The sequence below is a fragment of the Heptranchias perlo genome, chromosome 11, assembly GCF_035084215.1.
Source record: "Heptranchias perlo isolate sHepPer1 chromosome 11, sHepPer1.hap1, whole genome shotgun sequence".
Classification (NCBI taxonomy): domain Eukaryota; kingdom Metazoa; phylum Chordata; class Chondrichthyes; order Hexanchiformes; family Hexanchidae; genus Heptranchias; species Heptranchias perlo.
This window is the reverse complement of record NC_090335.1, coordinates 4,092,833-4,107,610: the sequence shown is the minus strand read 5'-3', so window position 1 is coordinate 4,107,610 and position 14,778 is coordinate 4,092,833. Positions and strand designations below refer to the sequence as shown.

General features: G+C 49.0%; 1 protein-coding gene across 6 annotated transcripts in view; it reads left to right on the top strand.

Annotated features, from left to right (window-relative positions):
* The window catches only part of LOC137327055 (pleckstrin homology-like domain family B member 1), a 326,545-nt gene that overhangs the window by 185,683 nt on the left and 126,084 nt on the right, over window positions 1–14,778 (top strand). For all 6 annotated transcript variants that reach the window (XM_067992448.1, XM_067992446.1, XM_067992447.1 and 3 more), the window contains one exon: window positions 9,103–9,600. In XM_067992448.1, coding sequence (XP_067848549.1) covers window positions 9,103–9,600 — 498 coding nt within the window. The remainder of the gene's footprint in view (window positions 1–9,102; window positions 9,601–14,778) is intronic.

Below are 14,778 nucleotides of genomic sequence, written 5' to 3'. Positions count from 1 at the left end.
GTGGGGGTTGGGGGGTGGGGGTTGGGGGGTGGGGGTTGGGATGAGGGGTGGGTGGTCGGGGATGGGGGATTGGGGAATGGGGGGTGGGTTTGGGGATGAGGTGTGGGGGTTGAGGGATGGGGGTGGGGGTGGGGGTTGGGGGGTGGGGGTGGGGGTTAGGATGAGGGGTGGGTGGTCGGGGATGGGGATGGGGGATTGAGGGGTGGGGGTTGGGGGGTGGGGGTGGGGGTTGGGGGGTGGGGGTGGGGTTGGGGGGTGGGGTTGGGGGGTGGGGGGGTGGGGGTGGCAGGGTTTCAGTCAACATCTTCTGTGAATGGCCAGTCGTGCTGTCAAAGATTAAAAATACAAAAGATTTATTTTCGATTAAAAAAAATAACAAATGGTTTAGGTTGTTATTCGGCTTTCAAAACTAAAATACATTCGGTGGCCTCATGCGCTTGCCGTTTTCCTGCTGCATTAGAGACAGAGCAGAGACGCCCGAGTGAGTTACATGACCCGGAGAGGCTGAGAAAGTGAGAGATTGGCCGGGGGGTGCATCACCACCGAGTGACAGGAGGGCTCCAACTGCAGCGTGACCGGCAAATGTTGATTTCGGCTTTTCCCATTATTGTGTTTTTCTCCCTAATATAAAACATGTTGACTCGTTGAATATAAATGGGGTCAAAATAACTCCCTTGTGGACCAGAATATCCAATTTTCCTCTGCCTGGGGGTTAAACTGAGCAGCAGAGGCCGAGCAGGGGCAGACAATAATGAGGGAAGGTGAAGCGGGGTCTGTGCTCGAAGGGGAACTGAGGCCGATTTCCCTGTTCAGTATTTACCCAGAGCTTTACTCCAATGGTTTGCTCCAAGCTCCTGTTCCACCTTCACAGCCATTTCATCCCGAGTCCCGATCACCTGTTAAAGACTCAGGGGTGCCTCGGCTTTTGTTCAGATTTTCCATGCTTTTCGCCTCCTCTTGGATGCTCATTATGGAGTGGAGTTTTCATATCTTCGCCCTCGTCCCTTGGAGAACAGTGTGAAGTAGTGGAAGGATTCACAGGATGATTAACAGACTGACAGGCCGCGATGGTAACACTCCTTCCATGACCCCGGTCACCATCGATATACCAGCCGATTGGGGGGGTTAGTCCTATACAGCGGGGGCGGGGGGGGTTTATGAGCTCCCACAACCCCTATGATGAGGTGGGGGGGCACCCACACCCACCGGACACGAGAATCCCAGTAGATGTCAACCCGGAATTCAGAGCCAGGGCTCCAGTCTCCGCTCGCCGGGACCGTCTGGACCTCTGGTCCCTGCTCACCGGGACCGTCTGGGGCTCTGACCTCCGCTCGCCGGGACCGTCTGGAGCTCCGGTCTCCACTCCCCGGGACCGTCTGGGGCTCTGACCTCCGCTCGCCGGGACCGTCTGGAGCTCCAGTTCTCCCCTCCCCGGGGACCGTCTGGAGCTCCGGTCTCCACTCCCCGGGACTGTCTGGAGCTCCGGTCTCCCCTCCCCGGGACTGTCTGGAGCTCCGGTCTCCGCTCCCCGGGACTGTCTGGGGCTCTGACCTCTGCTCGCCAGGACTGTCTGGAGCTCCAGTTCTCCCCTCCCCGGGACCGTCTGGAGCTCCGGTCTCCGCTCCCCGGGACTGTCTGGGGCTCTGACCTCTGCTCGCCAGGACTGTCTGGAGCTCCAGTTCTCCGCTCCCCGGGACTGTCTGGAGCTCCGGTCTCCCCTCCCCAGGACTGTCTGGAGCTCCAGTTCTCCGCTCCCCGGGACTGTCTGGAGCTCCGGTCTCCCCTCCCCAGGACTGTCTGGAGCTCCGGTCTCCCCTCCCCGGGACTGTCTGGAGCTCCGGTCTCCGCTCCCCGGGACTGTCTGGAGCTCCGGTCTCCGCTCCCCGGGACTGTCTGGAGCTCCGGTCTCCGCTCCCCGGGACTGTCTGGAGCTCCGGTCTCCCCTCCCCGGGACTGTCTGGAGCTCCGGTCCCCGCTCCCCGGGACTGTCTGGAGCTCCGGTCTCCCCTCCCCGGGACTGTCTGGAGCTCCGCTCTCCGCTCCCTGGGACTGTCTGGAGCTCCGCTCTCCGCTCCCCGGGACTGTCTGGGGCTCCGCTCTCCGCTCCCCGGGACTGTCTGGAGCTCCGGTCTCCCCTCCCCGGGAGAGTCTGGAGCTCCGGTCTCCGCTCCCTGGGACTGTCTGGAGCTCCGGTCTCCGCTCCCCGGGACTGTCTGGAGCTCCGGTCCCCGCTCCCCGGGACTGTCTGGAGCTCCGGTCTCCCCTCCCCGGGACTGTCTGGAGCTCCGGTTTCCCCTCCCCGGGACTGTCTGGAGCACCGGTCTCCACTCCCCGGGACTGTCTGGAGCCCCGGTCTCCACTCCCCGGGACTGTCTGGAGCTCCGGTCTCCCCTCCCCGGGACTGTCTGGAGCTCCGGTCTCCACTCCCCGGGACTGTCTGGAGCTCCGGTCTCCCCTCCCCGGGACTGTCTGGAGCTCCGGTCTCCACTCCCCGGGACTGTCTGAAGCTCCGGTCTCCGCTCCCCGGGACTGTCTGGAGCTCCGGTCTCCACTCCCCGGGACTGTCTGGAGCTCCGGTCTCCGCTCCCCGGGACCTTCTGGAGCTCCGGTCTCCACTTCCCGGGACTGTCTGAAGCTCCGGTCTCCTCTCCCCGGGACTGTCTGGAGCTCCAGTTTCCGCTCGTCTGGAGTGGGATTCGAACCCTGCACTAGGAATGTTGCCACTGAGCCAAAGGCTGGCTGTGTCCGGTGTGGAGTGATGACACTGTATGATTTACTCATGGAACACGGATTCTAACGGTCCGGTTCAGTTGCAGCAGGTAAACTACAACATGGCAGCAGGCTGATACCTTTCAGTGCATCAGCTCATTGCATGGAAATTGAGTGTCATTCGGACAAGTACCGGAGAGAGTTCGTTCAGTGAGAATGACCGAGCCTGAAGGTTTAGGGTATCAGTATGGATTCCTCCTGATCATTGCCCGTCACTAAAGTTTTAATTATCAGCCCTGTAACTTCACGCACCAAGTTAGGTTTGAAATCGCAGTAACAGTAAGAAGAGATTGTGTTCTGTTTTAAACTCTGCACGGCTCCTCTCCATTCTGGAACAAAACATTGTGTACTGCATCATAGACTGAATTTACACATTGTACGCTTCATAATCAGACAGCACTGCTGTGTAATATAGTGTGAGCCTTGTTTAAATAAAGGTACCTGGATCTCTCACACCAGTAATGTTTATTGTATCTATGTCCATTTACACAGGACAAATCACACCCAAGTTGATTTCTTAGAAAGACCTGTGATGGGGTTGTGGAAGATATCAGTTGTACGTCTCCACACTGTGAAAATGCTGCCGGCTTTATTTTTGTCAAACTGATTTTCAGGCCTCTGTTTCAAGGATATCCATAGGATTACATAGAATTTAACAGCACAGCCGCAGGCCATTCGGCCCAACTGGTCCGTGTCGGTGTTTATGCTCCACACGAGCCTCCTCCCTCCCCTCTTCATTTAACCCTATCTGATATAGTTTGCTGCTTCATCAATTCCAAAGTCATACCTCCCAGGCAAATCCTGTCACTGATTAATGATCAAATGGCATCCACTGTTACACAGTCTCATTAGGTTTGGCCTCACTCGATGTAATGACCTGCCGAATGGAGGCCCCCAATGGAAAGCTGTTCTTTAACATGAAACGAATGCCTGAAGCTGCTGACAGATCAAGTTTAAAACACGGGTGAACGGAAGCTCACAATCATTGAGCTCCTATATTTGCACATCTCCTGACACCAGATCCCAAGGCTGGCCAGTTTGGATAGTGTTACACTTGCCCAGCTGTTTGAGAGTGTGCTTAACGTAATGAGTTTCACTGCGTGTCGATTTAAACTAGAGAGCGAATGGAGAGATGTCAAGACAGGATATCAACTTGAAGCATCCAGTAGGTTGTTGGAGGGAGGGTTAAAATCGATGCATTTTTATGCCGTTAATTTATCTTGCTTAAAAGACTGAAAATCTGGGTGAGAAGGAAGACAGTGAGGCCTACTTGCTGATCAGTATTTTAATTAATTCAAGAGGGGAAACCATCAACATGAGGTTTAATCCACTAGCAGCCCCATTATCGGCATATGAGGTGAGTCTGAGAAAACCCATTGACAGCATGTTGTGAAACACCAGATATGTTTTAATTGAGGCCTTACCTCTGTTAAATAATCTTTGTTTCTGCCGGGACCTGGCGCCTTTGTCTAACTAACCGATAACCAGTGTGGTTTTGGTGCTGAATGTTGGTGCTTTAAATGAAACCAGAGGCTGGATTTGGTTTAAGCGTCTGGTCCATTTGATGAGGTAGTTTGAGAATTCCCCTTCCTCCACTTCTGTAAAATTCCTTTATTTGAATTTTCCCAGCGATTTCCAGTAATTCACTTCCCTCCTCTCCCCAAGTGTGATCTCCCCACTGGGGTATATCTCCTTGGGCGTTGTTCACCCCTGAACCATCACCAGAAGGGGTGCTCAGGGTGTTCAAACAGCTCTCCCCCCTCCCTGAAATTTTGGTGATTTTTTTCCATCAGATCCCTCCATCTTTTGAAAGAACATGCCTTAGATCAGTTGATAGGACACAGAGACAAGGCTTGTTCTTACAGAGCTGGTCAGGTCCGCAATTCGAATTGTTTTCTCACCTTATTAGTTTAGCTCGTGCTTCTAAATGTTCACCGGGATATCGTAGCGAAGTTACTAGCACCTGGCTCTTGGACTTCATGCTGTAGAGTGTTTGTTCCACAAGACTGCTTGTTCTTTCCATTTGCTTTCAATTGTTAGATTAGTAGTAGTAATAATGATTCTATCTGAACCTTGTTGTGAAATTCCTATTTGAAATATAAACCTTTTCATAGAATGATACAGCACAGAAGGAGGCCATTCAGCCCATCGTGCCTGTGCCGGCTCTTTGAAAGAGCGATCCAATTAGTCCCATTCCCCTGCTCTTTCCCCATGGCCCTGCTTTTTTCCCTTCAAGTATTTATCCAATTCCCTTTTGAAAGTTACTATTGAATCTGCTTCCACCGCCCTTTCAGGCAGAACATTCCAGATCATCACAACTCACTGCGTAAAAAAAATTCTCCTCATCTCCCCACTGAAATTTTTGGCCAATTATTTTAAATCTGTGTCCTCTGGTTACCGACCCTCCTGCCACTGGAAACAGTTTCTCCTTATTTACTCGATCAAAATCCCTCATAATTTTGAACACCTCTATTAAATCTCCCCTTAACCTTCTCATCTCGAAGGAGAACAATCCCAACTTCCCCAGTCTCTCCACATAACTGAAGTCCCTCATCCCTGGTACCATCTAGTAAATCTCCTCTGCACCCTCTCTAAGGCCTTCACATCCTTCCTAAAGTGTGGTGCCCAGAATTGAACACAATATTTCAGCTGAGGCCTAACCAATGATTTATAAAGGTTTAGAATAACTTCATTGCTTTTGTACTCAGTGCCTCTATTTATAAAGCACAGGATTCCCTCTGCTTTTTTAACAGCCTTCTCAACTTCTCCTGCCATCTTCAAAGATTTGTGTACATACACCCCCAGGTCTCTCTGTTCCTGCACCCCCTTTAAAATTGTACCATTTTGAAGTAGTTTTGTTTATTCTGGCAAGCTCACATCCAAACACCCCCCTGAAAGAAATCCTGCATACGCCACTGGGATATTCGACTGCAGGAGGGTATCTCAACCGAGCACAGCCCTGTCCACACACAGGCACAGATGTCCAGTGGAGGTGATTGTGCTCGCTAACCTACATTGGCTCCCGGTCCAGCAAAGCCTTAATTTAAAATTCTCATCCTTGTGTTCAAATCCCTCCATGGTCTCGTCCCTCCCTATCTCTGTAACCTCCTCCAGCCCTACAACCCTCCGAGATCTCTGCGCTCCTCTGATTCTGGCTTCTTGCACATCCCCGATTTTCATCGCTCCACCATTGGCGGCCGTGCCTTCAGCCGTCCAGGCCCTAAACTTTAGAATTCCATCCCTAATCTGGCGCAGACACGATGGGCCGAATGGCCTCCTTCTATGATAAACCTTTCCACCTCTCCTCCTTTGAGACGCTCCTTAAAACCTACCTCTTTGACCCAGCTTTTGGTCGCCTGTCCTAATAGCTCCTCCTTTGGTTCGATGTCAATTTTTGTCTGATAACGCTCCTGTGAAGCACCTTGGGACGTTTTACTATGTTAACGGTGCTCTATAAATGCAAGTTGTTATTGTCTATGAACACTTTGAGCCATTTGCTCTACCAAAACTACAACGTATTTTACAATTTGAGCAACAAAACCATAGTTACACCGATAAACTGCCCACAATTTGGTTCAGACAGGTCTACTCTAGTGTTAAATTTGACCTATTGTTTTTTATTCGTTCATGGGATGTGGGCGTCGCTGGCAAGGCCAGCATTTATTGCCCATCCCTGATTGCCCTTGAGAAGGTGGTGGTGAGCCGCCTTCTTGAACCGCTGCAGTCCGTGTGATGAAGGTTCTCCCACAGTGCTGTTAGGAAGGGAGTTCCAGGATTTTGACCCAGCGACGATGAAGGAACGGTGATATATTTCCAAGTCGGGATGGTGTGTGACTTGGAGGGGAACGTGCAGGTGGTGTTGTTCCCATGTACCTGCTGCCCTTGTCCTTCTAGGTGGTAGAGGTCACAGGTTTGGGAGGTGCTGTCGAAGAAGCCTTGGCGAGTTGCTGCAGTGCATCCTGTGGATGGTACACACTGCAGCCACGGTGCGCCAGTGGTGGAGGGAGTAAATGTTTAGGGTGGTGGATGGGGTGCCAATCAAATGGGCTGCTTTGTCCTGGATGGTGTCGAGCTTCTTGAGTGTTGTTGGAGCTGCACTCATCCAGGCAAGTGGAGAGTATTCCATCACACTCCTGACTTGTGCCTTGTAGGTGGTGGAAAGGCTTTGGGGAGTCAGGAGGTGAGTCACTCGCTGCAGAATACCCAGCCTCTGACCTGCTCTCGTAGCCACAGTATTTATGTGGCTGGTCCAGTTAAGTTTCTGGTCAATGGTGACCCCCAGGATGTTGATGGTGGGGGATTCGGCGATGGTAATGCCGTTGAATGTCAAGGGGAGGTGGTTAGACTCTCTCTTGTCGGAGATGGTCATTGCCTGGCATTTGTCTGGCGCGAATGTTACTTGCCTCTAACCTTACAGTTGTTGAGGCATTGCTATCACAATCTGCTTTATCATCAGCAGAAATGTCACTCTTAAAAGTCCTTTTATGAAACAGAGTTCAGTTAATGTGACTTATTCTGTTGTCCAGCTTTGTATAAGATGGCCATCGAGTGTCTCCCTGAGCTGGAACACAAAATGTCTGCCTGAAATAGGTGTAAGTGGTCAAGTGAAATGGTGATAAGGTAGGAAGGACAAGAATCATAGCACAGAAAGAGGCCATTCGGCCCATATTGCCTGTGCTGGCTCTTTGAAAGAGCTGTACAATTAGTCCCACTCACCTGCTCTTTCCCCATGGTCCTGTAGATTTTTTTCCCTTCAACTATTTATCCAATTCCCTTTTGAAAGTTACTATTAAAACTGCTTCCACCGCCCTTTCAGGCAGTGCATTCCAGATCACAACAATTCGCTGTGTAAAAAAAATTCTCATCTCCCCTCTGGTTCTTTTGCCGATCACCTTAAATTTGTGTCCTCTGGTTACTGACCCTTCTGCCACTGGAAACAGTTTCTTCTTATTTACTCTATCAAAACCGTTTATGATTCTGAACACCTCTATCAAATCTCCCCTTAACCTTCTCTGTTCTGAGGAGAACAACCCCAGCTTCTCCAGTCTCTCCACATAACTGAAGTCCCTCATCCCTGGAACCATTCTGGTAAATCTCCTCTGCACCCTCTCTAAGGCCTTGACATCCTTCCTAAAGTGTGGAGCCCAGAATTGAACACAATACTCCAGCTGAGGCCTGACCAGTGTTTTATAAAGGTTTAGCATAACTTCCTTGCTTTTGTACTCTATGCCTCTATTTATAAAGCCCAGGATCCTGCATGAAACATCAGAGCACTTCACCCCTGGTTTTCTTGGATCTGGAGATGTTTTGTGCAAGGGACATGGGAGCAATTCAACAAGCATGAAGACCCTTCAGTCATTTGCAATTAAGGGGATTCCCAGCCTGCCAAGCTTCAGACACTGCTATTGGCCAGCACAGTGTAGAGGAACTGGGGCTTGGAATACAGCCTCTCCTCAAAACCCAATGCTGGGAATGGAAACAGAAGACACAAAGCGATCCTCCCTGATTACCCTCCCCTTTCTTTCAGATTTTGCAATTGCAATAGTAATTTGAGACATGACATGTGATGAGTGTAACAGGCTTGGGAGGAACAGGTGACTTTAGACCTCTGGTTCCCAAAGCTGTCCACCACTGGGGTTTTCATCGCCTCATATCTGGGTCTGTTGGAGATTCACTGATAGAAATTGTTTTCTGTGATTAGTCAACAACTCCATTATCGTTGGATCATGCGATTACCAGGATGGTAGAGGTGAACTAGATGGACCTTGGTCTTTTTCATCTATCTTATGAGCAGAAAATAAGGAATCCTGTCAGGACAGATTTGGAGACCAGCTGTTAATCTTCTTGCTTCTCTCTTGTTGCATTACAGTTCAGAAAGTTTTTGTAGACTGCTGATTTTAAAAAATATTATTATTGCCCTTCAGAAATCATTAAATGTGGGACTAGAGTCACACATAGGTCAGACCGGGTCAGGACTGCAGGTTCCCATCCCAAAAGGACATTAGTGACCCAGTTGGGTTTTTACAACAATCCAGCATGGTCACTCTTCCTCAAATTAGAAATTGCCAGCTTTATTGACTTTAGTTTGATCGCTTGCCATGGTGGGATTTGAACTTATGACCTTTGGCTTGCGAGCCTAATAACCTAACCGTAGATTTTTGTTGGGATTGAAGTTGAAGTGCAGATCAGCCATGATCTAATTGAATGGCGGAACAGGCTCGAGGGGCTGAATGGCCTAGTACCATTCCTAGTGTTCAGAACCACTCTGTTAATGTATCTGTCCTTAATGATTCAGTGAAACACCTTAATAACTGTCACGATCTCACTTTGCAGGAACGGCAACGTCTGGAAACTATTCTGAACCTTTGCTCGGAATACAACAAAACGGATAATGGCACAGCTGTGGCCACAGTGAGCAACATTGAGAAGATTGGCGAGGAGCTCCACAAGTTGGCGCTGTCCCCAAACAGAGCCCGCTCGCCACAGCTGGAGCCCAAAGACCACAGCTGTAATGAAACTGAAGCAAGAGCTTGCGCAAGAACCTTGCACTGTTCGACATCCATGTTTGATTTTAGTCCATCAGATCGAAGATCAACAAGGCTTTCTGGTCCCATGGAACCAGACAGCTGTGCGGAGTTAAACCGTACACATGTTGGGAGGTCTCTGCAGCTGTTATCTTCCAGTTCAGCCGAACATTCTCCGAAGTATCAAGCTGATTCCGCGTCATCTTATTCTCCAAAGCCACCTCCCCGGCAGAATGGTTCTGAAGAGCGATTAAGTGGATTTGGTGACAATCTGGACGGCGGTGCCTCTGATGATGCTTGTAATGTGGTGAGTTTTCCTTCCTACACAAGCTGAGAATTTCATCGCAAGGCCTCTAGAATTGAGAGGCCAAATCTGTGGAAATCCGAACCAAATTCTGTCGCATGATTTGGGGTCATCTCAGTCTCAATGGGGGTGAAATCGATCTTCAACGATATGGGCGACAGCGGATTGGGAGGTGGTTTACACCCTGCCCAATAGTGACTTCAAAGGAAAGGAAAACGGGGGTGTGTGAAAAGGGGCGGGTCTGAAACGGGGAGGGTGTGAAATGGGGGGGCGGGTGTGAAACGGTGCAGGGTGTGAAACGGGTATGTGTGAAATGGGGCGGGTGTGAAAAGGGGCGGGTGTGAAACGGGGAGGGTGTGAAATGGGGGGCGGGTGTGAAATGGTGCAGGGTGTGAAACGGGTATGTGTGAAATGGGGCGGGTGTGAAACGGGGAGGGTGTGAAAAGGGGCGGGTGTGAAATGGGTGTGTGTGAAAAGGGGTGGGTGTGAAAAGGGGCGGGTGTGAAATGGGGGGGCGGGGTGTGAAACGGGTGTGTGTGAAACGGGGCGGGTGTGAAAAGGGGCGGGGTGTGAAACGGGGAGGGTGTGAAACGGGCGGTTGTGAAAAGGGGCGGGTGTGAAAAGGGGCGGGTGTGAAAAGGGGCGGGTGTGAAAAGGGGCGGGTGTGAAACGGGCGGGTGTGAAAAGGGGCGGGTGTGAAAAGGGGCGGGTGTGAAACGGGCGGGTGTGAAAAGGGGCGGGTGTGAAATGGGGGGGCGGGGTGTGAAACGGGTGTGTGTGAAACGGGGCGGGTGTGAAAAGGGGCGGGTGTGAAACGGGGAGGGTGTAAAACGGGGGTGTGTGAAATGGGGGTGTGTGAGACGGGGCGGGTGTGAAACGGGGCGGGGTGTGAAACGGGGGAGGTGTGAAACGGGGGTGTGTGAAACGGGGGTGTGTGAGACGGGGCGGGTGTGAAACGGAGGGGCAGATGTGAAACGGGTGTGTGTGAAACGGGGCGGGTGTGTGTGAAACGGGGCGGGTGTGAAAAGGGGCGGGTGTGTGTGAAACGGGGCGGGTGTGAAAAGGGGCGGGGTGTGAAAAGGGGAGGGTGTGAAACGGGGGTGGTGTGAAACGGGGGGGTGTGAAACAGGGCGGGGGTGAAACGGGGCGGGGTGTGAAACGGGGGAGGTGTGAAACGGGGGTGTGTGAAACGGAGGGGCAGGTGTGAAATGATCGGTCAATTTGCTACAGCCTGACACCAATTTCACCCCTATTATTTTTAAAATAACGTTTTAAATACTATTGAGTTATCTTTAGAAAAACTGCATGTTTTAAGCTGTTTAAAATCATTTTAATCTGCTCGGCCTCTAAAGGTTCGTGTTCCGTTTAGCCATTCACAGTAATAGCTGCGACTTAACACCTAGTTGGCCCATTGCGCATTTCACCCAACTGGATGTTAAGTGGCGACTGAGTGTCAAATAGTAGATGAGCAGAGCCCGGGACACCGATACTTGTGGCTCTGAATTGGAATGCTGTGAATTGGCACCACTCTTCTAATTCCATTGAACCATAGATGTTTAAAGCGCAAAAAGAGGCCATTCAGCCCATCGTATATGTGGTGGCTCTTTAACAGTGAAATCTAAGACTCTTGCCCCATAGACTTATAACTTCCTCTGCTTCAAATATTTACCTCCACTTTCATTAAAAGATGCAAAGTTGTTGACCTCACTAGTTCCTGTGGCCAAGCGCTGCCAGCAGTAACAACAAGTTCAACTCCAGATGAAGTGTTTAAAGGGGAAAATGCAAAGGGATTAACAAGATGAATATCAATGGGAATTGAAGGGTGGTACAACCAGGTGCCATTTAGAATCAAAACACCAAACATTGCCATTGGTACACCAGACATTGATATTGGTACACCAGACACTGATATTGGTAAACTAGACATTGATATTGGTACACCAGACATTGTTATTGGTACACCGGACATTGATATTAGTACACCAAACATTGACATTGGTGTGCCAGACAATGACATTGGTATACTAGACATTGATATTGGCACACCAGACATTGATATTGGCACACCAGACATTGATATTGGTACACCGGACATTGATATTGGTACACCAGACATTGATATTGGTACACCGGACATTGATATTGGTACACCGGACATTGATATTGGTACACCAGACATTGATATTGGTACACCGGACATTGATATTGGTACACCAGACATTGATATTGGTACACCGGACATTGATATTGGTATGCCAGACAATGACATTGGCATACTAGACATTGGTATTGGTACACCAGACATTGATATTGGTACGCCAGACATTGATATTGGTACACCAGACACTGATATTGGTAAACTAGACATTGATATTGATACACCAGACATTATTATTGGTACACCGGACATTGATATTGGTACACCAGACATTGATATTGGTAAACTAGACATTGATATTGATACACCAGACATTATTATTGGTACACCGGACATTGATATTGGTACACCAGACATTGATATTGGTAAACTAGACATTGATATTGATACACCAGACATTATTATTGGTACACCGGACATTGATATTGGTACACCAGACATTGATATTGGCACACCAGACATTGATATTGGTACACCGGACATTGATATTGGTACACCGGACATTGATATTGGTACACCGGACATTGATATTGGTACACCAGACATTGATATTGGTAAACTAGACATTGATATTGATACACCAGACATTATTATTGGTACACCGGACATTGATATTAGTACACCAAACATTGACATTGGTGTGCCAGACAATGACATTGGTATACTAGACATAGATATTGGTACACCAGACATTGATACTGGTACGCCGGATATTGATATTGGAATGCCAGACATTGATATTGGTACACCAGTCATTGTTATTGGTACACCAGACATTGATATTGGTACACTAGACATTGATATTGGTACACCAGACACTGATATTGGTACACTAGACATTGATATTGGTACACCGGACATTGATATTGGTACACCAGACATTGATATTGACATTGACCCCAGTGGGTGAGAGTTTGGAGGGGAGGGGGGGAAGAGGGACTATTCATTATCCAATGTAAAGAATCTTACAACTCCAGGTTATAGTCCAACAATTTTATTTGAAAATCACAAGCTTTCGGAGGCTTTCTCCTTCGTCAGGTGAATTGACATTTGAAAGCTTGTGATTTTCAAATAAAACTGTTGGACTATAACCTGGTGTTGTAAGATTCTTTACATTTGTCAACCCCAGTCCATCACCGGCATCTCCACATCATTCGTTATCCAAGGTGCACAGTCGGCCAGAGCTGGAGGGTGCTCGTGGAGCCCAGTCCTGTGTCAAAAATGGAAGGTCAAAGGCATTTGGAAAAGCAAGGGGAGAGTGATAGGGGAGAGTGACATGTGATACTTCTGCAGGTGGAGATTATCTGGGAAATTCCTATCACAAGCTGAAGGTTTACATAGAATTACATAGAATTTACAGCACAGAAACAGGCCATTCGGCCCAACTGGTCCATGCCGGTGTTTATGCTCCACATGAGCCTCCTCCCTCTCTACTTTATCTCACCCTATCAGGATATCCTTCTATTCCTTTCTCCCCCATGTGTTTATCGAGCTTCCCCTTAAATACATCTATGCTATTTATCTCAACTACTCCTTGTGGGAGCGAGTTCCACATTCTAACCACTCTCTGGGTAAAGAAATTTCTCCAGAATTCCCAATTGGATTTATTACCATTTTTTTATATTTATGACCTCTAGTTTTGGACTCCCCAAAAAGTGGAAACCTTTTCTCTACGTGTACCCCACCAAACACCTTTCATAATCTTAAAGACCTCTATCAGGTCACCCCTCAGTCTTTTTTCAAGAGAAAAGAGCCCCAGCCTGTTCAATATTTCCTGAGAAGTATATCCTCTCAGTTCTGGTATCATCCTTGTGAATCGTTTTTGCACCCTCTCCAGTGCCTCTATACCTTTTTATAATATGGAGACCAGAACTGTTCACAGTACTCCAAGTGTGGTGTAACCAAGGTTCAATACAAGTTTCACATAACTTCTCTGCTTCTCAATTCTATCCATCTCGAAGAGTTTTAAGTAGGAAGGAGACAAACATGGAGAGGTAACATGGAGAGGCTGCGGGCCTCTGATTCAGGGCTGCACTCGTATTGCATTCACTAAAAGAGGTTAAAGAAGACTGAAGTAAGTGCACCAGAGGGACCTGATTACAATAGACGAGGCTGCTCACACTCGCCATTACCTTAGCAACCATATCTAAACCCCCAAAAGTGTCGGCCGTGGCTCAGTGGGTCGCACTCTCACCTCCAAGTCAGGAGGTCGTGGGTTCAAGCCCCACTCCAAAGACTTGAGCCCATAATCCAGGCTGGCACGTCAGTGCGGTACTCAGAGAGTGCTGATATTCACTTAATGCTGAGGTAGCCAAGGATAAAAGCAATCCGGCCCATGCAGCCAGCAGGATCCTGATGGAGCGTACCGTTAAGATTGTGAAGCAGTGCTACGGGTGCCTGTACAGTTTAGGGGGGCCTCAGTGTGCACCATCCACAGGATGCACTGCAGCAACTCGCCAAGGCTTCTTCGACAGCACCTCCCAAACCTGTGACCTCTACCACCTAGAAGGACAAGGGCAGCAGGCACATGGGAACAACACCACATCCAAGTCACACACCATCCTGACTTGGAAATATATCACCATTCCTTCATCGTCGCTGGGTCAAAATCCTGGAACTCTCTACCTAACAGCACTAGAATCATAGAATCATAGAAGTTTACAACATGGAAACAGGCCCTTCAGCCCAACATGTCCATGTCGCCCAGTTTATACCACTAAGCTAGTCCCAATTGCCTGCACTTGGCCCATATCCCTCTATACCCATCTTACCCATGTAACTGTCCAAATGCTTTTTAAAAGACAAAATTGTACCCGCCTCTACTACTGCCTCTGGCAGCTCGTTCCAGACACTCACCACCCTTTGAGTGAAAAAATTGCCCCTCTGGACCCTTTTGTATCTCTCCCCTCTCACCTTAAATCTATGTCCCCTCGTTATAGACTCCCCTACCTTTGGGAAAAGATTTTGACGATCTACCTTATCTATGCCCCTCATTATTTTATAGACTTCTATAAGATCACCCC